A 26,159-nucleotide genomic window follows, 5' to 3' on the forward strand; every position below is an offset into this window, starting at 1 on the left:
TACCCGTTTTTGTAACATTTTTAATAGTACTCTGCTCGTATTGGTCGTAGTGTGATGATATATATCCTTTAGCCTTCCTTGATAAATAAGCTATCCAACACTAAAATAATTCTTCAATTCGCACCAGTAGTTTCTGAGATTAGGGCGTTCAAACAAACAAACTCTTCAATTTTATAATATTAGTATAGATTACAACCACCTATTGAGTCGTCAACCTACATGGAACTAAAATTGTCAACGGCGAAACGGAGGTGATTTTCGTACATCTCAGTCTATACCTTTGAGTAAAACAGGCGTAACATTATGTATGTATGTATGTATGACGTATGTACATTTGTACTAGTACTGAAAACAGCACACGTTTTACCCAACTAAGTAAACATAAGCCGGGTGTCAATAGCATATTTACTGAGTAAGAGACAAGCTATTAAACGGACGTGTCGCCGTCAACACTGTCTCGACAACGCCTTCAGATTATGTAATATATTGTTCACACTCACACTGTCTCACTTAAAACATCGACTAGACTATACACTTAAGTAAACTAACATTACTGGCAAATGCAATGGCACTTTGTGTTGTGTTTTGGTGTAGTCTGCAGTTACCCTGGTTGCAAACAATACAGTTTAGGTAGAAGTCATTCAAATCTTTATACTAATTTTCTGAACGATGTTATTTGAAAGTCAATAAAAAAAATATTGGATCGAGTATGTCCATTAAACAAAACAGCACAAAAAGAAGTGATGAATGTTACTATTATCAATATCACAAATAAAATCGCAAAAGCAATCGGATCGAATACAAAACTGTACGCAATTGTTAAACTGTGTGTAAGCATTTGAAACTATTTATGCCATGCATATAACCATATTTCAAGCAAATGAGACCGAAAATCTAAACTAATAAATCCAGTCGAATGCTCAAATATACCAAGTAATTGCACCTCAAGACACAAAGCACACAAAAATATTATAAATCTCCGGAATGCCTTAGGTACTTATTAAAATTTGCTTCCCAAAAGAGAAGTCAATGTAAAATCTAGCTAATCACAATATACAAAGCGTATAAACCCTGCTTCAGGACAGTCTTAAGACAGAAAAACTAAGAGAAACCAGTTGTTCGTAAGCTAATGTATTCAACATGGAGTGATAATGCGAGAGAATAGGTAGTTAGCTGCCGATAGTCGCGATTAACTCGTAGCCAACACACTTGCTTCCAATTGAATTAACACAATGACATGTTATGGGAACACTCTGGTCTTGTATGGCGTTCATGGAAAGTAAGGCTTTTTCCTGTAGTAAGTAATTTAGCAATAGAGTTGAAATATTTTTAGATTTAACTAAGATAAAATGTGGACTTAAAGATATTATAATGTCTGGTATTTGTTTAGTCATATCTACCTCAAATTAACTTTCATATTTGTCCATTCTGAAGAACAATTTACTACCATTTATGAGGCATCTATGAAACTAGTTTTTCTGGTCGATTAGTTTTTTAATGTCAAATAAAAAAACAAAAGCCATACAAGTATCATTGTAGGAAATTTCACTAGAGATTTTTTTCAAAAGGTTTACCTCGACAAACTGTCTTTATTGATTGATCATTTTCATTTATTCATATTCTCCTCAATGAAACTTCATTGAACAAAAACCTGACTTATAATTAAACTAACAAACCCAATCCAACAAATTCCCAGAAACGATATTCAAAACCGAAAACACCAGAGTAACAAACTAACCCGAAACGGTGAACACAATAGAAAGCGAATCAGTAAAACAAACGTCAGATAATTAGTATGTTGTTGAAGTAGAAGCAAACACTGATAAAAGTTTTAAGGGAGAATATCCGCGGATACTATGTGAGATTGAAAACATGAGTCAGCTCGGTATGGTCCCAAACAAACAAGCCAGGTTGCTGGATCGATTATTGGAAGGTTTAATGCGAGAACAACTATTAAGGATTTGGTAGATAGTGGTGTTATGTGCGGAAAGACTGCAACTGTCAATATTTGAGGGCATTGAGCGTTAGTGAAAATTGCTGCGTGTAAAATTGATAATCGACAAAATATATCCAGTACGAACTAACGATAATTTTGGTATTGTTACAAATGAACAAGAACCGACGCGCCTACTGGTAAATAGGTGTTATTGATCAGAAAAAATCAATATAATTAATATTTATTTTGTCATTTGGTAGTGCATAAAAATGTAATACTCACACTACAAATACGAAAGTCAATCTTGTATATTAAAAAAAATCAATGCTGTTGCATTATATTATCAATGCAAGATGATGTAAATTCTGCAGCCACTATAGCTATTAATTACATGGGCAACAAAACATAAACAAAAGCGTACATAGTATTACAACGTTACACATAACGGTAGAATGAGCGCGAACCCTTAGCTCCACAGTCAGTAACTAATGATGTGGAAACTCCCACTACATTGCCGTCATCGTTTGATTTTACTATTAAACTGTACACTGTTAATATGTTGTATGCTTATGTTTACTGCTTACCCCTTTAACTGAAATGGTATAACTGATTTTAGTGTCGGTTATTAATTTTCTTCATTATATTAGAAATGCTTTAGTATCTTTGTCTGTCTGTTTAACTTGTATGACAATTTTTTTTGATAACCCATATCTGTCCCACTGCAGGGCTATGGTCTCCTCCCAAAGAAGGGGGAGGGGTTAGGCCTTGAGTCCACCTCGCTGGCCAAGTGCGGGTTGGGGACTTTGCATGCCCTCAATTAAACAAATTTTAGGCATGCAAGGTTTCCTCACGATGTTTTCCTTCACCGTTAGAGCAAGCGATAATTATTTCTAATACAAACATAACTTCGAAAAGTCATTGGTGTGTTGCCTCGGATTCGAACCTGCGAACACTTGCGTGGGGGGTGCCAACTTAAACCACTCGGCTATCACTGCTCTATATGTATGTATGACGATACTACTGATTATTTTTATTGATATTTATCACGGTAATAGCATAATTTATTCTAAAATAATTGTTAAAGATGCGAAAAGAGGAAAAAGTTGACGGTGGAAAATTTGAAAAAAAAAAACTTCAAAAAGTGATGCCGAGCGGTCACTTCGTGTTTTTTTTTTACATAAGATATCAGTGAGCTAAATGATTTAATTATATTGCTGATTTAATCCTAAGTATATTGTATCTTATTCTGTTTAAAGACCTTTGAATGTAGTCTAAACATAGCTTTTATCAATAAAACGTTCTGACACAGCCTCGACTTTTAACCCCACACAAGACAAAGAGCTTCAACCTAAAACACCTTAATCTATTTTGAATGAAATATGATTACATTTTCAAAAGCATCAACCATATAAGCCCATCAACATAAACTTATTTTGACATTACATACCTCTTCATCATAAAACAAAATGAACTGTAGTACACGCTCAAACGAGTCTATTTTTCTGATATATGAATCTCGACAACATATAAGAAGATTATACCAGTCTAGTGCACTTACTGCGTCGACGTACAGCGACTCGTTGTCATCAAACTTGCTCTCGGCCTCGTTTGTTTTCTTATTAAATTTTCCAGACAACTTGACTCTCAAAGAACAGCATTCAATAATTAAAATGAGACTACACTTTAATATAAGCTGAATTCAACTGTGAAACATCAATTTGTTAATTATTTTTCACCTTTTGATGTTGTATAGAAACATCGCATTTTCATTCGTGTGTGAAATTTCGTTTCGCAATTGTTCGTTCAGTTAAATTAAAACACTTAAGGGTTAATTGAATGAAAAATAATTGTTATACGGTTGAAGGTTTATGATGACTCCGTGTTTAAACAGTTATACACTTTATACTGTTTATGTACAGGAGGGGGCATAATGTTACTCCTTGCAGTACGCCTACAAATTTCAATTTGTCGGAATTAATTTTAATGGGAGCGTTTCAATGTGCTCATGTTCATTGTGTTTGTGGAACTCGCGGCTAAATCAGAATATACGGCCGACATTTAAATACATGTCGACAAATGTTATTCAATAATTAAATTAAATTATAATGTTAGGCTGATGACTAGAATGTATGATGTAATTCTATTGTTTACCATCAATAGATCATCATTTAGCTGACACTGTAAATTTACTTCAATACCCTGTTATTTTATGATTTAAAATCAATCAATATCCGATCGACCAAGAAACAATCCAGCTTAACCTTCGACATTTTAACTCAACAGTGCGTTTCACGTAAATAAATGTTCTCAACTCACCTTTATCAACGTGCATACAACTACACATAAAAATAATGGACATATGCCATGTCCACAAAAAGCGACAGATAATTCCGGCACAAACATCGTCAGATGTTCGTCCCGTACAACGGAGGCGGGTTTCATTAATAAACTGATAACACACGGAGATGAACTCAAACGCTCACGACATGTACAGAGACTCGCTCCTTTGATCTTCCACTGACCCGCCCCTCCATCCACCTCTATCCACCTCCATCCAGCCGCTCACTTTAACGATATCATCTTATTTTCTACCCCTCCTTCTCTCGACGATTTACGACAGAAATGAATACTAAAATTCCACGAGAAAAATTCTTTCTTAAATTTAGATCGCGCGATCCTAGGAGTATTGTCAATAGGTTCTTTGGCTCAACTGAGTAAGTACTTGGAAATTATTTTAAGAGATTTTTAAACAAAGTGTTCTGTAGCGTAATTGATTTTGTCTCTAAGCAAACTTTGTGAGAGATTGGAAGTGGTTTATCCACTTTCAATCAAGATTTAAGAAAATAGAGAAGATCTTTTAAGTTATTATGACATTTTGTAATCTTTGTTTGATTTTTTTAATGAAAAGCTTAGAAAGTTCGCAAGTGGGTGAATCTGTTTCGCTTGTTTGACCTAGATTTTAAGATACTTTGCGAATTTCGGATTAAATTGGATGGGTGGAATTTCAGTTCGAAATTCCTCGAGAGCGATATTTCCTGAACATTATTTTTTGGGTAATGATCTTATGAAATGTACAAAATACAGCATAGTAGGTGTTTCTTTTGTATTCCTCGTCCCGGCTTGTATTACTTTCTCGGAACATTCTCTCTCGGTTCAACCTCATCGCTATACAAATTTCATTTGATAGGGTCCACGGCGTTCTTCACAAGTCTGTTGTTACCAATATTATGTGATGTTATAAACTATCTTCAGCAAAACTATTAAGGACTATTACTTACATAGCTTAAAGTAATTTATTAGTATAGTGCACATAGTTCTTATTATGTAGATATGTCGTCTGTAAAGACGTTAATTGTGCTTGATTTGACATATTATAGATCTATTTTTAGTAGATCTCGCATTTAAAGGCAATAATTTTAGGACTCAAAACCTCTGCTGTCTAAAGCCTACGAGGCTAGAATGACGAGATAGTCAGATTTCACAGCGCAGCTCAAGATAGTCATTCAGATAGTAAGAACCGTACTATCTCACCATCTTACGAATTTGGTCAGTCTAAATAAGATCTCCTCCAGGATCCCTAAAATAACTTTGCTACGAACAAAGTATGTTCCACAATCTTTCCAGCAAAAATATGTAGGAACTAGCTGACTCGCGCAACTTCGCTTGCGTCACATAAGAGAGAATGGGTCAAAATTTTCCCCGTTTTTGTAACATTTTTTACTGGTACTCTGCTCCTATTGGTCCTAGCGTGATGATATATAGCCTATAGCCTTCCTCGATAAATGGGCTATCTAACACTGAAAGAATTTTTCAAATCGGACCAGTAGTTCCTGAGATTAGCGCGTTCAAACAAACAAACTAATTCTTCAGCTTTATAATATTAGTAAAGATTAGCGTAAAATATAGTTTTACTTGAGACGGCAGAAAATGCGGAAAAAAGTTATTTCAAAAAGATATATTTTTCTGGGAACCTACAGGTTTTGGAATACTATTAACGAAGTCTTACTGTAGCATACACATACATACGACGTTGCTCGTGATAAGGTGTATCCATATAACGATCGATAGGAGACAATTTAGCTGGTAAGTTATGCTAGTCGCATCATGATTGTATATTATGTTTCAAATTGGTGTTGACATCCAAGACATTAGTCAACACACAAAATCTTCATACAGCTTAAACAACATACAGCTATGCTTGATCACTCGACAAAACTCTCGTCTGGTGTGATGTTTAAGAATAAAATATTTTACATTCATTGTATTTTCCTTTGTAAAAGATAAAGTTAATGTCACGAGAGAATACAAGTGTTAAAATATAAAAGATTCATGTTTATCCCTTGTCAATTGGTCCCTTGTCGAAATTGTCTTTAGGGGATTGTACAATTATTTTGTTCGTACAATGTTTGTTTTAAACGCGTATGCTTACATTTTCCTTTATTCAATTTGATTACATTTCCTTTAAATAAATTGCTGTGCTATTTTTAAACCGTTTTGTTGTTTGAGCATAAAGCGTTGTATTTTTACGTTTTCTTTTTATATAGAAAGATTGACTACGTTAGCTGACATAGCAATCGATTGATCTTTGATTGACGGTTCAATGGATTATTCAGTGACGTCATTAATCTATAGTTCATATAAATCATCGATAGTTAAGATAATATCAATAGGTACAGTAATGATACTTTCTTCAGTTAACACAATGATTGCAATGTGAATACAAGATACGTGTATCGAATGAAACAGTAACATCGTATTTATAAAACCTTGGCAGTTTAATTATCTGCATCCGAGATTCTCAAAGTATTACCATTTATAATGAACACGTATCGTATTCAGATAAAACAGGTAAAACATTCACGAGTGAATTTACAAACAAAAGTATTTACGGTGTTGTGAAATCGGAGATTTTCTTTTTTCCTTATTATTCTAATCTTGCTAAAGATTTCATTTCATTTATCTAATCTCTTGGCAAAATATCGCGTTACTGAACGGGAAGCCATTTTGATTGCTCGCTTCTTAATTAGTTATGGGATATACTTTATTTCTGTATTCTGACCTACATCAGATAAAAATTGAGGTCAGTAAAATACAATTCTACCTGCGTTATATCATATTCTCTCACAGATAGATAAATAGGTACATATATGCTATAAAGTATTGTTTATTTCGATCATTATTTATTATTTGAAATAGTGGCTATATGAGCTGTGTGGTTTACGTGATGATGCATATCATTTCCTGATGGAGTGTGTGCGATACGCTGATAAGAGATCCGAACTAGTTACCAAATTTAAAGTTAATATCATATTATTGGTGCCTTTCATAGCATTTTAGCTGAACCAAAAAATTATGCGGCTAGAATGCTATATAGCTTTGTGTGTGTGTGTTAAAAATATCTAGTTGATAGGTACACCCTGTAGTAGTAAAATTAGAATAAGGTACGATGGGATTGGCATCGTCATTTAAATGTACAAAAATCCCTTATAATAAATAAAGATAAAAATAAAATAGTGGCTATTACCTTTGTTCTACATGTGTGTTATTTAGATAAAACATACCTATTTATGTACAATTTTGCGGCAGTTCAAAAATAAGTTTTACTTAAACTACCAATTTAGCTTTTTAGCTTTAACGAAGGCCCTCTAAAAACTTGTTGATAAAAGAATAAATGAACTTATACACAAACTACATTACAATTAGGACCAAAGCCATGGTACAAGCAATGTTATCGTAACACGGTGTCTTCTTTATCATATTAAATGCAGGCCAGTTGGTAAGTAATTACTATGCAAATGATTCGATCTACGTTGTACAGCTACGTCGCTATGTACAGCTCCGTTTCAGTCTTAGTTGGTGCATGTTTGTGTGTGGTTTCCTTCAGAGATATTAACCGGGTAGCTGATAATGTTTGTTTTTAGGGTGAAGATATTATTATAGTACTGTCTATAGTTCTGAGTATATATTTAAAAATAATACTGTTTGGATAGCAGCCGTGTGGTAAATGTAAGATATAAACATGAGTACATCTTAAAAAAATGCAAGATTTTCGGATTGTACGCGCGATAAGAAAAGTGGTTTCGATCAGTAGGTATGCACTCGGGTTATTGTAAAGCATGTTCATAAAGCGGGTTAAACTCGACAGTTTTGTAGACAGCCAAGTCACAAACAAATAAAAAAGGAATAATTGGTGTCGTCCATATTCGCTTTTTCCATTGGCCTGGTCACAATTTAGAGAAAGACTTACAGTATTCGCAGAATACGCGTTTAGCTACACAACAGGAATTCGAGGTCCCTATTTTTTCAAAGCCTCCTGAAGGTTTTCCTGTATTTTTTCGTTTGTTCTCTTTGTTTCCAATACCCCACGAGTTTCGCGAAAAAAATGTTACGGGCGCCCGAAAATCGCTGTACCTCGCATACTTACCATATTCTCAATAAAAAATCACTCTGAACAGGTTTTACACGATTCATTCCATTCGATTGGTGCCGAATGAAGAACGAACGGTATCTAGCTCGTATCCATTCACTCGTGCGGAGATTCCGCGGGACACTCCGATGTCGGCATTGATCCGCTTCGATTGATATTGCTCTGTGTCAAGGAATATTTTTTGCTCATCCTGTTGAATGCGTATGATTGATATGTATCGCACATGATTTGTTGCGAAACGTGAATCAAAGATTTCTGGGAAATGTAAATTATTTTTGATTTTATTCTCACGTGTTTTTGCTGGGTGAATGTTTTTGATGACATGCTCTCACAGAGCTGTTTATATTTTGAATGTTACCCGGAAATCAGTAAATGCAATATTTATTGTTTCTATTTTATACGTAAAATGCTTTTTCTGTTACCGCTTTAAATTTAATTGCATCATTTGACCTGTAAAACAATATGTACTATTTCCAGCCTTTTTTGGTATACATGAAATATCCTAAATAAGGGTTTCGTTTAAAAATCTAAGCTAGTACTTACTAACTAAATGCAAGAAAAAATAATGGTATTAATATTGCCTTTGAACCTTTAAATTATTCTGAGCACTTCAGAAATAAACTTATTAAAATATCTTTCAAAAAAGCATTCATATTATTGCGTCTTCGAAAGACCCTATGTAAATTACGCTGAAGGGCGTCTGTCACAGAGTAAGAAAATTTAAATGCATCTTGAAAGCCAACTGACATATTACGCGCGTGCTTGTGACGTATAGAGGTTATTCTGTGGTCCAATTTCTCTTTTTGTGAATACATTGAGCTAAAGTAAGTCTTTATTTGTTTTCGTCATTCTTCAAATTTGTTTCGATATTATTTTGCTTTGACAAAAGTTGTCATTATATCTTTAATATTATATTCGTTTAGTGCTCAAATAGTAATTGAAAAGGGCACATTTAATTATGATTACAGTGTAGATATTATTTGAAGCATTCAGCTCTTTATTAATTTTGATTTGGGTAAAAGCGTACACGAAGAAAAATTGTAAAAATAAATAATTTCAACACTAGTTTATACCACACAATTTAGAACTTAAGCGTTGAAATTTCAACGGAACTTATGTAAAACTCTTAAATTATTCATACACAGTTCCACAGGTACGTTTTGTCTCTTTGAATAATTAACCATGTATCATATCACCGTCTAGATGTAACACTTTATATAAACGGCAACTCACGAGCCTCTCACCAAAAACTTACCGAGTTACTAGCATGCCATTTACAACAATTTTATGCTAAACCTCTGCTTCACAACGAATCATCTTTTTTCCACCTCATTCTGAACGCGCAATAGAACGTGTTTTTTGAAATATTTCCATTCCGAATAGTGGGGTCTTTGTTTTATTTCCCGAATAGAATAAGTTATGGCCCGGGTTTAAGGGAATATTTTAGCGAGATTCTCTCCGCGAATATCACAAGTTTCTTTATCTCTTAAACTTGCAGATATTTTTGTTAAAACTTCAGTTGAAATATTTATTATACAAGAGCACAAAGTTATCATTTAGTTTTCTTATCTTTAAATATAAATTAGTTTTCAAGTAATTAATTTAGTTTGGCCGCTTAGTATCAGTGAGTTGAGTTAGAGTAATTACAGTTGCTGCTGTAATAAAAACCCTTTGAAATGCTCCGAATGTAATTAGTGTCGAGAGTCGTCTTGTGTCTGACATTAGTGTCACAGTGTCTGTCGTGTATTACTCGAGCGCGTGCGAGCTGAGTGAGCTCCACACAATATTACCGAACAGAGAAAATATCAAGACAATTTTGTTTTATGATTACATTTCGTTATAAGTTTACTGTCTTTATTCTCTTTGTTTTTTCTCAAAGAAAATGATATCAAGCTGTTTGAGCATACAAAAATCTAATTTAACTGATTCAGTGGAGAAAAAAATGTAAGCATTTTTCATAAATTGTTGATCAAAGATCATTGTTGTAAATCCAAATTTGTATTAAACGTGTTTGTTATCTCTGTGACTGCGCTCTCAAACCAAATACTTTATATAAATAATAAAAGGTATTTTTATAAAAGTATCGGCATCTGATATTATTATAACGAACACATTAACCAACATGTTATCCAACATGTCATCCAACACGTCGTCCAACTTGTCGTCCAACTTACCTCCACTAGGTATAGACGCGGTGGTGGCGACGCAGAAGCAGTGCAGCAGCAGGGAGAGCAGCATGGTGGTGGTGACGTCACGGAGGACACTCATGCTCGCGTCATCGCGCCCGGTGCCTGCCCTCGTCACGTTTGCATCGCGACTCGTTCACATCACTGCGGTTTTACCTGCAAGTAAAAATATATATTTTATAAATAATATTCTTCTGTTTTCGACCTATTAGGCAGTCAATATGTTGTTTTTTTTTTGTGTAAGAATAGTAGATTTTTTATGATAAAAAGTGAAGTAATATTAGAACGTCCATATTTATCTGGATGTAAATGTAGTATGATTTTGAAAAATGGTGAGTTTATGGCTATCCATAAGCCATCTAATCCAGGGCAGTATCTTTCTTTTTTATACGCAACTAGCTGACCCGCGCAACTTCGTTTGCGTGTATCCCGCTACTTCGACAAATACAGTCAACGCACCAACACATATTGGATACTAATTTTCAATTCACAATAACTTCTCTTTCCCTTAACCGCGTTTAAAATATTAAAATGTTTTTTGGTTTCTGTGACTCTTCTTTGATCGCCCCCCCTATCAGTTTTTGGAAAAAATATTTAAGTAATGTACAGATTTTTTTTTGTCTTATATGTATAGATCAAAGTCGCCGGCCGATCACGGTATCACGGTACGGGCCGGTCGATCGCGGCCGGCCCGTACCGTGCCGCAATACTAATATCGTGATATCTCCTAAACTATATGTCTAAATAACACACTGTAAACTGCAAAAATAATCTAAATTAAATGCTCGTGATGATGAACTTACTTATTTTGATAAGGATATATGTATTATTGGTTATATCACCAGTTAAACATCACCCAACGAATTAAATGTTTTTTTAATACAGAAAAGTAGTTTTTGTGACTTAAATAAAAAAGCTGGATATATGTCATCGCGGACTTTTTTGTAGAACTAATAAAGACCAATGTTTTTGCTATACATTGTTCTTACTTGTATCCAACGGTATAAGCGGCGCACGCACAAATGCAATCTTCAATTAGATTTTTTTTCTGACTTCTTGGACATAAATCGCTATAACTCAGCTAATATAGTTTCAATGTATTTCAATTATATATAAAAACCTGTCGGAGAAAATACTCTTTCTATTAGTGAAAACCGCATCAAAATCCGTTGCGTAGTTTTAAAGTTTTATGCATACGAAGGGACTACAGACAAAATGGGCGACTTTGTTTTATACTATGTAGTGATGTATAATTTCGCTTTGACTGAATTTTGTCTGATGTACGGAGACAGCTCTTTAAGATGACTTGCGAAAGTATATGCTAGCTTCTTCGAACTTAAACAGTAGACCTGGTATCTTTCTGAACTTAAACTATCAAATAACCATTTTAAATAAAAATGTTGCACTACAATATAACATTACACACATAATTCTAGTTCTTTGTACAAAGTATTTGATGTGAAAAAGTCGCAAACAATTTATATAAATCAGTAGAGTCGTTACTCGGTGATTGAGTAACAAACATTCATCCACGCGCGCTCGTTTATAACGCTACTCTAATAAATCTACTACATCAGTATTTGTTCAGCTAAAACCTATTTTTAGAGAACTTTTGAACAAATTTCGGATTATACGAGTTTATCCACTATTTAGTGGCTATTAGCCAGCACGTTTTTCTTCTAAGTTGAGCCTTATTTCTTTTCTAAGTTGTCTTCATTGAAACGTTTATTTCTATGTTAGTTATAGCTGCTACTGTATGAAAATTCAATGACAAGTCACAAACCACTCGGACGAGGTCGCAGGCAAAAGCTAGTTAGGTCCAAAGTGTGATCTAATATGAGAATAGCTGATAGTCACCGCAGAGTGAGCACATGAGTGAGTACACTAACGAGGTGTAATCGATGACGCCGTGGCATTCCTCCGGTGTAATAGTGCAAGTGGCTGCTAGATTCACGATCATTTGTAGCGGTTTGTGCACACGCAATGAGTGGGCTTTATGGTATTGCATGCATTCGATTCGAGAACAAATTAAAGGTTATTATGTGCCTTTTGCTTAGAATGTTCTGAATTTAACTTGAAACAGCTTTCTTAAAAAATATGTTTTTCTGCTCAAATACTGTTTTTAGTTTTATATCGGATTCAAAGTCACAACCACTACGGACACATGTGTATGGCGGTTGTGACCACCTGACCTGCAGTATGTTTTAATTTTAATTTGAAAAATATAATCTAAAAATACATAAAACTTGAAAAACGGTAAATATAAGTATATTACTAAACGCAGATACAAAAACATTTTATCTAAATCTAACTCAAATCAGTGAAGCAAATGCAGTAACATTTTAAAATAAATCTTAACTCTCCACTATCCAGTTCTATACAGAAAGACCGCAGCAACGGAATACGTGACACTGTAAGCCCGTATAAAAGATAGCTAATCCAGAAAGAAAATAAACCGTGATTTTACTTGAAGAAGTTCAATAAGTACATATGTTCGATATAAGACGTTGCACAGATTCTCTAACTAGTGTATCAGAGAAAGATAAAATTCTACGAGGTTACCTTTGAATAGGAACATGTTAGTATAGAAGGAAATTGTAGTAGTGATGGTATTGTCGTTGAAATAGCTAGTAGCTTACTTTGTGTAGAAAAGGATGTTGGTTTTGCTCATAAAGTCCTTTTTTAACTAAGGTTCCTTTTTATCATTATAAAGCACATCATACGCACTAATTTATTCCAACATGTTTTATAAAGACGTGCCTTAACTTCTGGAATCCATGCATGGCAGTCCAAATTGTAAATGGCAGTTGCTACTAATAATACAATTCCTAATATATTCAACCATTCACGGCGCCCGCGCCCCGGCAAACGAACAAATAGTGATATAGCAGCTAATAATAAACACATACATTTACGTTTCTATAATTTGTAGCACATTCGCTATTACATAATTCACTAGCAAAAGCCCCAACTAAACTAAACCTTCCACAATTTCAATAGAACTCAAAACACTGAATACATTGAAAAGCAAGTAAACAGAATTAACATAAACTATGAATCAAACATTACTCGTATTATAAACAAATGGGTTCACTCATTGTAACATTACCTATTGGAATATCCCGATATCTGTTCCCAGAAATTACCAATTATTACACCAGGATAATAGGGTCTCTATATAATGGGTCCTACGATCCCGTATATCCAATTTTAGTAAAACAAAGTAAAGAGATCAATTAATTAACTGTTCTAATAGATAGGTGGCCTAGTTCCAAGATGGATGGATTTCGTACAATCTTCACAGAAGTAGTTTCATTATAAACGAAGATTGAACAAGTTTAAATGATTAACTATGTACAGTTTTTCTTCAGAACTTTATTTTCTATGAAGTAGGAGTTAAGGAAACATTTTAATATAAATGACTGCTAGGAAAAAGAAAAATCTGCAGGTAATAATATTAAATCTCTTCTATTATCGTTGCTTAGTTTGATTAAAATTCAAATGAACAATTTCATAGTCGATAGTTCATTTAAATAATCTGAAACATTGAATCGAAATTTATAGACTCCGCATTGGCGTACTATCAAAACCTAATCTACATCTAGCCTACATTAGAACTCAGGTAACCATAAAACGTTATTGGAAGCTCATAATTAAAGTACTTGTAAAAGCAGAATCTTTAATACTCCTGTAAATCTTAATAACGTTACATTTACGTCACACTGTGGAATACACAGAACACAAAGACGATCGTAAAACAATGAAACGTCCATTCGTACATTCGAAACAGAACATTACCTGCCCATAACATTATCGGCGCCATAAAGATCCTCGTTGTACCAAATACGTATAGCAAATGCTCGCAATTTACTTTATTGCAGTCTACGTATCACGGCCAGAAATTCGTGACCTGTCAGCGAGCGTACGACCGCCCGTTTCTTGCCGACGTTACTTGAATCCGAGGGGGTGAGGCAGGTCAAAGTAATTCGGTTGTAGATATAGGTTTCGTGAGCTCGTTCCGCGACAATTTTTTTCAAGCCAAATTCGGTGCACGAGATCTCTATTTGTCAAACATGCCCCGGGGGGCGCGTTGGCGAACGCGCAGTGTCACCAATGTCGCCATGTAAACGAGTACACTGCGATGGCGGAACGTTACCATATATTTTGGGAATGTTGCTCGTAATAACATTATATTGTCCGCTTAATTTTGGTGCTTGAATTTTTAATGTCTGGAAAATTTATTCTCGCAATATAAAGTACACACGGAATTGCATGTCTCCTTCCCATGGGGAAGACGCACCGCTTACTCTTCATACACACGGTACACATCGCATCGTCCTAGCTGTATTGTACGAGTCTACTGGTACTGGTCTATTTTCTATTTGAATAAATAATGTTGCTTATATTTGCAATAATTGTCGGTCAAACGTACTAAGCCGTGACCTGGATGATATCACCTGAGTAAACAAAGCTGAATAAGCTGTTAAAAGTATATTATTATCCGAATCCTTTGTAAGTGGTATATTATTAAGAACGATATCAATATTTATGAAACATTTAATGGTGGTGTGAAATTACTTTCGCCAGACAACGCAGTACGTAATGTTTCCAATCTAGCGCGTCTAATAAGTTCACATTACATCAAAGAAAAAGGTGAACCGTACCACAAGGCTGTCTGGAGCGAGGCCTTTTTGTTATGTAAAATACTTCATAAACATTAATATATCTAATCGTTTCTCTAATTTGACGAAGAATTTCAATTTCAGAGAGCAAAAACCGTGGAACATTTTTTCCAAAATGATTATATTCAACGAAACTGAGTACCTTCGCCTGTTTCTTAGTGGAATTTTAAAAGTACTGACATTAGCCTTTGCTAGGAACTCGGGCAAGAAAGTACGGGGTTTCATCTTTAAAACAATTTGTTTCCGGCTGCCAGCGGACGTTTTTTATCCACCACTCGTTCCACTAATTAGTAAATGAATGTTTTAGTGGAAAGAATTTGAAGCAGAGTCTTACATTAAGTACAAGGATAATTAAAAGTTGCTGACCCCTGTACATCTGAGTCGATTAGTTGTAACTTGTAACGTCTCAGACTTGTGTTACTTAAAGTTTTGGAACGCGTCGGCTTGTAATTTCTGAAATTACTTAAACATGTACTAACTTTCAGGTCTAAATAGTATTTTATTTAACAATATTCTGTTTTAAAACGTTTAAATATAAAATAAGTAAAACAGAGAGAAAATAAATTTAATGGTTATGCACACTTCAACGCGAAAATTAAACACACACAACATTTTAATGGCGTCATTCAACGATGCTTAATGGTTTATGAAATCTACCAAACCATTGACGTGAAGCCTTTTTCCTATTTAAAAATCCAACAAAAGTAATTGACGAAATAAGTCATAATTTCTTAAAAAGTCCCGTATTGACATCAATACAACTCCTTAAGAATAATCTCTTCATTGAATAAGAATTCTTAATACCTTTATCGAGAGGATAAACGTCTTAAAAGCTTTTATGAACAGACACATTAAGAGAACACTTCCGAGTCCTCAGCATAAGGACATTAATACGCTGAACTTCAAAGGCACTCGGTGTTCCTGAACGCCCTTTGTCGCAGCGGAATAATTAACATAGTTTACAATCAATTTCCAAACGATCTGTAAACTCATATTCGGTTATCGTGTTAGAACTTTGACTGTGGTTTGTTGTTCAATGGACACATTTATCAAGTGATGTAGATTTTAGAACAATGTTTTGAAAATCTTAACTTTTGCCAGGATCTATTTCCCCGAATAATTGAAAAGATTCGCTATATAGGTCTTGATAGTTAAACTGAAACTGTGTGGTATATAGCTTTTTTGTAATTCAATAATACTCGTAGGTACTCTAAATTCGAATGTTATTTGTGTCTTTGATTCATTCCTTTTAAAGTTCCACGGCACAAAATTCTTAATATAAATTGGCTTATAAAAAACAAAAACTAAACGTGTCGTTTATTTCGCTCGTAGATTCTTTATAAGATAATGAAATACTGAGTTCGCAAAGAAAATGTCGCTCCCTACAGAACTATGTTGTACGTCTCTTTTGAATATAACGAGTACTTATATTTTCATAAAACTTGCCTTATATCTCATGAAACAGAATCTTGAAGAACTTTTTAATGAAGTCTAGCTATTTGTAATATCATTTTAAAAGTTTTTAAGGTATTTATTCATGAATGCTCATGTGATTTTATTGCATAATCTTAGTTTATAAACTAATTTGAAAACAAAGTCAGCTTCAAACTCTAATTAAGAATTAGGTATTCAAGAGGTTTGGAGTAGAGAAGGAGTGGTTATTTTTTACCAAAACGGTATACAGAATATTTTGCAACTAAGATTGTTTGAAGATAGATAAAAAATAATCTTTTCTAACACTAGCCGGTTTACACCACTACAACAAGAATTTCAATTGACCTTTGTTTTATGTAGTTATCATCAATGTGACAACTGAATCAAATCAATTCAAAGACGGTCGTTTGAGATTGATATGAATCAATGTGTTGTCAGATGGCTCCGCGCGCATCAATAACGCAATCAGTTGACATGAGAGTGACCATAGCGGCGACGTTGTAACTAATACCATAATTCAACAACGCAGCTACATTGACGGGCGGCGGGGCGAGCTGTGCGATGACCTCCTCAATCCCTACCTAATCTCTATCCAGATTACAATCCGACCGGCCTATTTGTACATTAAGAGGGCCTCACCCATTAGTTTGAAGAGGCCTGTGATTAAATCGATCCATGAGTGAGTTTGGCACTAATCTGACGATAAATTTATTTTGCTCACAAACTTGCTGCAAACACGTATAAATTGCTCAAGTATTATGTTTGGAGACCATCGTTTACTTGAATTAATTTTCATGTGATAGAACACGGTCGCACTTTTAATGCGTAATAAAATATCGGGATCGGTCCAATATATTATCACGGCAGCTGCTGCTCTGTTTATGTTTTTAATTTGTTTACAGTTTTATAATATTGAATTTATATACTCCAGCAGTCTGGGTATTATGATGGCGAGCTATTTCATAAACAACACATCTCGTAACTTGTGTTTAACTCTTAAACGATTAAGTACGTACTTAATATAAACTATCTAACAAGTTTCAATAGTAACTGCTAACTTTTTCACTTAGAAAAAATAAAATTAGGATTCAGCTTGAATGGTCGCAATTCTTTCAGTTCCAAAACACAAGTGTTACTCGTACTTCCCTGAAATCACATTGCTAAGCTTAATATCCAGGCGTGGGCTGCAGTCGGACGCGTGCCAAAGCCAGATTATTGTTAGTCGCCAGTGGGTCTTTGCACCAATCGCCACTTGGCAACGGTCCGTGCACACCAATGTTCTTTATTTTCGTCTGTCAACGAGAATGTATTCTTCCGTGACTATTACAACGAGCCCGAAATTCGACGTTTCTTGCTCAACGTACTAGCCGTAATTACACTAAAAATACAAGTTTGAAATTGTTCATGTTAATTACGACGTCACACAAGCCTTAGACACATTACGCCACGCGAAGAAACACAAAAACATTAATGTCACGTTTTATTATTATAAAGTAATTAAAAGCCCCATCAAACGTGTGAATAAAACCATTAAAGCAACAAGAACACTTCACTTTAGCGGTGTCCTAGCGTTCATTAAAGGGTGGAGTACCTCAAGGCGGCGTAATGGGGCCGGTACTTCTCCCCTTGTTATCTCATACGATGCCTCCTTTGTGCGAGCGTATTGTATACTTACTTGTATCTGTCCTGTTAGTCCCGAGCTCCACCTGCAACGATCGTTAGGGCCACACGGTCGCCGCATTGTTTGTATTGTACAATTAGTTTAACTGAACAGTTTTGAGTTTGTAAGTTTAGTGCTACTTCGTCTGTTTCTGTTACAGATTTGATTTTGTAATTTTCGTATGTGTTGTTCATGTGACGATGGAAAGTTTGTGTTTTGTATCTGTTTGCTTATATTCAAGACTTGCAAAATTATACAATAATAAATTGATAGTTCATATAATATATCATTTCAAACATTTTACCTCTATAGTTTGATGAGCGAGAAATTACGTACGCACATTTATTTTACCGCGTGAGCCTGACTACAAATTTTACTGAGTTTCCAACATCACACATTGTATTAAATTGCAAAGTTTTTGGTTTTTATTTTAACCAACACTAAATTCGATACTCGAATGTTATTTTAAAACTCCCACAAAAATATCACACCAATACAACAATATCTACGAGTACATAACAATAATAATTTAGAATGTCCATTAAAATGATGGTTATGCTTCACGATTCAAAAGTTTGAACATTGGTGTGCGCCGGGCACTCGCAGCGCAACATTAATCCGTTCACAATATACGCAAAAAACACGGTATAAATCTCACCGCTATCGGAAATTCCATCAGCATTTCATACATTTAACATCTGTTTCCATTTCATTGACCGATGCAAAGAGCATTATTTCCAACGAGCGCAGACCGGCATTAACACTGTAGAGATAAAATAAATAATTTCCAAGGCGCGATAGAAAAGATGATGTCAATAATTTATTATTTTCGTTTCCTTTTAAAACGATGCCATTAGCGTTCCGTTGAGTGCTTCCCTCTCGTGCTCGAATATTCTGCTTCTAAAGAGAATTTTCTAGAACAACCTCACCGTTACCGTGAGGATGTCTAAATTTTATCTTGCATTAAGTAAATCGGTGCTTTTTGCAAGTGGCGCTTATCAAATTTCTCTGTCTACCCGCAAATGGCGAAGATAAATGTATGTTTGATCGGATATCAAATTTACGCCTCCAAGTCTAGAAGTCTTTCTTTTGTCGCTGGTGTGAGTAATGATGATGAGTGTAGCAATTTTCGTCGCGCTTTTTTATATTTTGGCGCCTCATCGGCGACAAAACATCTTCAACGACTTGTGAAATTCTCCGTACAGATCCGTGAGACGCGGCTTTCAAACAAACTAAAAACACGTTCAGATCGACTTGTTGGAATGAATTTCAATGGCAGATTTAAATAAAACTGTTATTTGCCGAAATCTTTGACTTCAAAGGGTATAAAAAAGGTTTACAACCGAGAAATTTGTTGAAGCCACTCAAAGAGCCTATATCTGTCGTAACTGCATTATCGGATAGAGGCTCGCCCGCTGAAAGAGAATCCAAAGTGGCTCTAATGAGACCAACACAAAGGCTATCAAGTTGTACAGCGAAAAGGTCGCGGTGACGTAACCGTTCTGTAGTGCTTCTTATAAAACGTCGATTACCGTTCAAGCGTTCCCATTGTACTAAACCCTAAAATGGCCTGAGGCCGTCGGTAGTGCGTGGGACCATTATCGCTGGCTCTTTTTGTCCCCTCGTCCCTTTTTTGCTGCCGGTCCCGTGTAAGACAGATACGGAATGGGTAATAATTGGAGTTAAAACCTTTTTTGTTGGTGTCGTTTTGGATTTTAATGCGATTTCAGTCCTTTTAACTCGTTCCCTTGATTTAATTTCGCAAGTAATTAGCCTGTATCAATTGTTACACGGTGTTCGGACAATTGCTTTATGTTTTATACGTATCCCGCCCTTTTTAATTCGTACATTAATTTATATGATAAACGGATTTCCTATTGATATCTTCGAACAGAAATATACGCGTGTAACGATAATTATTCTGTTGAATCATCTTTTATGAAATATTTTACAACATATTTTTCCTCCTATTCACTAGTGGTATAACCAAGAATTTTCTTAAATTGAATTTCCGTCAAGGCTGTAACAGGCTCTTTTAACTTATTTTACAGAAAACTGAATTTTGTTTAGCGAAGCTTGAATAAAAGAGAAATAGCGAAGCCAATCCTAACGTAAACAGAATTAGAAAAAAATTAAATGTGATTTGGATCGTACGAAATGTTTTGAAGCAGATAATTTACCGCATTTTATGGCTGAAGTAGAGATTCAACTGAAATGCACAGATATAAGGCACGTTTATCTAAAAAAGATCAACAAAACGAATATTCGGAATGTGAACGGAGCTTATCTGCACCGTTTGTAAATGAACTAAGGCCCGTTGTAAAACAGGATTAAAGAGATTCAGCTAAATTTCGCTGAAAACCATTTTCTCTTGCGTTTTTATCCGGGGAGTTTTGTAAAGAAATATGTGTAAATAGTAGTAGGGTGCACCTCATTACTGCGAGGCCGGGCCGGGGTGGGATGAACGTGAAATTAATTTACGACTTAATACAACGGTGCTGTTGTATACGCTCCTGGTGGAAGTGGTAGACGAACCGCGAACCTACCTGCCTGGCGGAAATGTCCTGCACTTAAGTGAATAATGGAAACTAGCTCGGGTTTGTTTGTGTAGCGTTGCGAATGAAAACGTAAATTATGTTGCTCTCTGTTTCTGAATATCCAAGTTAAATTGATCGAGAAGAAATCCTGCTAGCTGTGTTTATTGCTCCAAAAAGTTTTTCTTTTCGGACCGGCTATTCAATCAAGAGATAACGTGAAATGGACGTAGTCTGGATGTCAGTTCGCATGATTTGATTCTGTAAATGTAAAAAATACAGTACTGAACAAATGAACGCTAACAATATTTGAATTCCAAATATACCGTACGTGAAACCGATGATAAATAAAATAAAAACAAATCTGTTCACGACTCTCGGTTTTTCCGCATGTACGTGTAAACCGTTACTTCTGTCGGCAAACAGATGCAAATAAACATTGTCGCGACATTATTTAGTGAGGGATACTTATCGTGAATCCCTTCGCTTACCACTTGGGCCATAATATCTTTCATCTCGGATAAACAAGTCGACGACTCAAGGAATTTCCCAAAGCCTCCTGTTAAATAAAGTTTACAGCCTTTGCAACGTTCAGGCGGTGATTTTGAATTTAATTTTTCGGCTTAGCGTTAGCCATCAAAAGAGAAGCGTAATGGCTCATTTTATATTATAAATTTTTGACACGATGTACTGAGACGATTACCAGTGAAGTGTTGAAATATTCGAGTACAAGGAACACTCGGCGTTATGGGTGTATTCTATGTAATGCCTTGGCAGTTCTGTGTCATGATTTTTTCGGCTTTGTATAATTAATGAGTTGCTTTTGTAAGATTCACATTTTCTTCAATTTTTTCTCCATTGTCAGGGCCTTTTCTCTTTCAAAATGTTCGTGTTATTAAAAAAAATCCCGTGTTTAATTGTGGTACTCGTACATATAATAGTTTATACAGGCACTCTAATAATACCTGCATTCATTTATAAATATACATACATTTACCTCGTGGCTTCCAACTAAAATGTGCTATAAATTCTCTGACAATATTCTACACTGGCAATACTACAAACTTATCACCAATGAATACAATTTAATATTCAGTATCGGGAACACACGATTATTATTGTACAGTCGCGAACAAATGGTAATAATAAGTTACATTATTATAATTATATTTTTTTAATAACGTTATTTTCAATTGTACCCATCTAATTGATGGTTATACAAATATATTAATCATTTTCATACTGAAACGGCTTGTCAAATATTAACTTTATTCACGTAAATATCAAAAGTCATTATGTCTAGTGAAATAACTATCATTGTAATCGTATTTTTAAAATAAAAACTTTAAATGAAGCTATAAAACGCCAACTAATTTCAAAAGTTTAAGATTGTCCAATTATGCTTCTATACTACACTAAGTTACAATCTACGGGAATATCGAAATTGCCTGTATTATGTGAGTTTTGTTGTCGACGGTACATTGTTTAGTGGCGGTATCTATCGGGCCCGCGACAAAGCGGCCACTTTCCAATAATTCTCATTTGTAATCGCATTGCCGTAGAGCAAACCTATTAACGAACACAAATTTACCAGTGCAGGACACAATTTAATAGTGCTGGGGCGAAATTTACCGAAGTGGGGGCGAAATTTAACAGAATTGGGACGAAATTTGCTGTTATTAGACGCAGATTCGGTGTTATGGAATGTTAGCGGGTGCAGTTTGGTGGTTTAGGGTTTTGATAAGCTGTCTTACTTGAACAAGAGATACGGTATCTTATAGTGTTGCATATTTGGTTATGATATGAATAAAGATAATATAGTTTTTTAACATATCATTACTAAATGAAAGAAGGTACCAAAACAAAAGATTAAAGTCTCGCAGCTTTGAAAAAAATTACGTATAGCTAAGTTTGTATTTACAACGGTCAACACTTTCCGTCTTATTAATAAGCATCGTATAAGCTCAGATTAGTTACACAGTGTTTTGTCACTTCCAATCAATTTCGAAACTGTATTTGAGTAAATAAAAAATTAGTGCTTATACCGTACAGCTTACAGTTTATGTCGAAAGCCATCATATACAATATAATAGTAAAACTTGAAAATAACCATTGAACCACAATATCCCCGTTATCTCGCCACATTAATGTCCCCAGTTAAAGATTCACCGCACAAACTAGCCAATAGTAAGTACAACACGGAGTGTGCAATCACAGTGGAGGTCCCCACGCGCCGCCCTGGCCGATACTTCGTGCCACTAAGCGACGCCGCGCACTGCACCACACCGACACGACAGACCCGCGGTCAGACTCTACTACTTACCTATGTAAACTACGCTTAGGTCGTTTACAAGGCGCAAGAACTACAATTGTACATTATTCATAAATTTTATATGAGTTAAAAGACAAATTAGAGCTTACACCGCGATATCGTAGCCAGACAGTTTACGTCGAAACCTAAGTGTAAAAGTATAACTCAAAAATAAACCACATTTAACCACAACCATTATCCCGCCAAGTTAATGTCCCCAGTTAAAGATTCACACACAAACTAGCCAATAGTAAGTACAACACGGAGTGTGCAATCACAGTGGAGGTCCCCACGCGCCGCCCTGGCCGATACTTCGTGCCACTAAGCGACGCCGCGCACTGCACTACACCGACACGACAGACCCGCGGTCAAACTCTACTACTTACTTATGTAAACTGCGCTTAGGGCGTTTTCGTATGAAGTGTAATATTGGCAAGTGTAACTTTGGATAGTTTCGTGATAGGGTATGTCAAAGTATTGTACATGGGTTTTATATAGGGTTTTTTAATAAAAGGTTTTACTACCAGTATCGTTAAGCCTACCGGAAGTAAATATTTATTTTTACTTTTAAGCTCCTGAATTAAAAGTAGATTAAATTCGACAGATATCACTAATTACATTATATTTGCTTAGTTGGTAGAATAAGGTTTAAAACTAGAAGGTACTAATAAAAAATATTAGTTATTGGAACTATAAACAAGCCGGTATGTATTGCTCTATAGATGGAGATAACGCTTTCAAGATTACTCGTGGAGAAGATGACACTGCAAAAATTTTGCACCTTACAGTAACTGTAATTTATAAAATTACAAGCTTATCTGCTCTCACATTACGCTCAGTACAAAATCACACTTAAATTTCTCAGTAAATATCTACATAATTATACACTCCGTTACGTATTATAAGACCAGCAGCGTCAGTTATTTTACAGTGTATGCAAATTCCTAATTCAATTCCCATTGCGCGCTCCCTGAGTGCAGTTAGTTCGCAGCTAAGAGACAGTGCGCATTGTAAGACAGTTCTGCGGTCGTTGCGGTTCACTCGCTAGAATATTCATGTGTTGCAATGTTTAAGAATTAACAGGTGTATGCACTTAGATGTTCTTTATACGTTTGTTATTGAATGTATAAGCGCATTTACCCTTATTCAAACGAAGAGAGTAAAGGTAAGGTATAAAAGTACTTAATTAAAACCCATATTACCTACTAAATGACATAGTGCAATCTTCGATGTATTGTAACCTGTTACCTGCCACTGATATAAGCCAATTTTTGGCAGATTTGTATCAATTTCGCGATGAGGGTAAACACTAATATACGGACATTTTCTAGGTACGCACGGGTCAAGTTACCAAAACGTGGTCTTTTTCTTCCCACTTAAACTTATACAACAGAGTAAAGATTTCCCATCACTGTTGACTATTGGTAACCGGTTCATTACGGAGAAAATTTGCACAAAAACCCGATCAGCGCCTCTAGCGGATTTTGTAGGTTCTAATTGTTCAATACATTTTAAATGTCAAATTCTCAAATCTCGTTAATACCGACTATAGAAAATCGCGATACAATATAAATTAATTCTTTTTTTTTTCATATCATTACATTCTTAAACAACTTATTCACATAGAACATACTCTTAATAACAAACGTAATTGTTTTTATTCGCATCCTGTCGGGCTCCAGCCCTAGTCGCAGAGACAGCGCGCACCGCACGACAGCTTGCGGTCGCCGCGTCTCCCGACTAATACTGTGTTTACAACTGCCAGTTACATTGTTACAATGAGATTTTGTGCCGTTCTGTGTTTTGTATGTTTGTTGTCATTGTCAGTATTGTGGAAGACATGTTTTTTGTGAAGTCATTAGAAGAGTCTGCTTATTAATTAGTTAAAACGCTATTATGAATGTATTAAATAAGATTTTGTTATAAAATAAAACATAATTTATAACAAAATAGTTATACAAAGTTTATTTCGTTAATTGCCCGTTTTAATTGTTAATTAAATTATTTACCCAATTATACCTATAATGAATACGAAACTAACTCTGTATTGCACGGCAAGTTGCAAATTCGGTTGATAAGTTGATAATTTACACGACATAAAAGTGCATAAGTTATTTTTTTTTACAAAAAACCTGAAAATATGCTCAAAAGTGTTTGCAATACAAGTATATAAAATAACAAACAAGCAAGTGGAGTTATGCAAATAAAGTACGTGTGTAACTTAATTATTACATTTCTTTTCTATAACCCAGTAAACCTCCATGTTCGCGACGTGTATAAATGAGGACATATTTTATCACGATTATAAATTTAGGCACAAACACTAGTTTGAGTTAGTTAATTTACTAATAACAAGTACAACTAGTAGCTTATAATAAATGATTAAAGTATCAACTTCTATGACAGTTTAGATCACCTAGGCATAATTTAAAGCTAACTTTAGCTTATTCCCTAAACTCCTTATTACCAACGATAAATCGCCTTACGTATGTTAAGGTGAATATACAATGAAATGACTACGTAATATACTATTCCTGTTTATTATATACAAGAACTTGCACGCGGTTTTACTTTCAGAAATAAATTGGAATAATTTTTTTACCAGAATATTAGCTAACGCTGGCCTTTAACAACATTGTTGAAGTCGTTCTGGCCTGAAAGAAAATAAAAACAAACATGCTTTCACATTTAAAAACAGGTAAGTATATTAGGCGTAGGCTACCTGTATGTGAGTCTTGAAATAAAGGCTATGGCTTGGCCAAATCATCAAAAAATAAATAAGGTACATTTTCGGGACATTTAAGTTCATTATACTTATTAATTATATGGGGCCCTGACTTTTAAGCAATAATTAATAAACTGTTACAGTTTTATATAGCGCTCTTAAAGCTCTACCTAACAACTACCTTGTTCATAAGTAAAGTTATTTAGTTACGTGAACACGATATTTCCGTGCGATCAACAACGGCGCGAGTGAAGCCTAGCGGTG

General features: G+C 35.0%; 1 protein-coding gene across 1 annotated transcript in view; it reads right to left on the bottom strand.

Moving 5' to 3' along the window:
- Positions 1–26,159, bottom strand: part of LOC142978695 (protein sidekick-2-like) — a 216,288-nt gene that overhangs the window by 109,291 nt on the left and 80,838 nt on the right. The window contains exon 2 of the mRNA XM_076123220.1: positions 10,538–10,705. Coding sequence (XP_075979335.1) covers positions 10,538–10,631 — 94 coding nt within the window. The 5' untranslated portion in view covers positions 10,632–10,705. The remainder of the gene's footprint in view (positions 1–10,537; positions 10,706–26,159) is intronic.

The sequence above is a fragment of the Anticarsia gemmatalis genome, chromosome 15 (genome assembly GCF_050436995.1).
Source record: "Anticarsia gemmatalis isolate Benzon Research Colony breed Stoneville strain chromosome 15, ilAntGemm2 primary, whole genome shotgun sequence".
Classification (NCBI taxonomy): Eukaryota; Metazoa; Arthropoda; class Insecta; order Lepidoptera; family Erebidae; genus Anticarsia; species Anticarsia gemmatalis.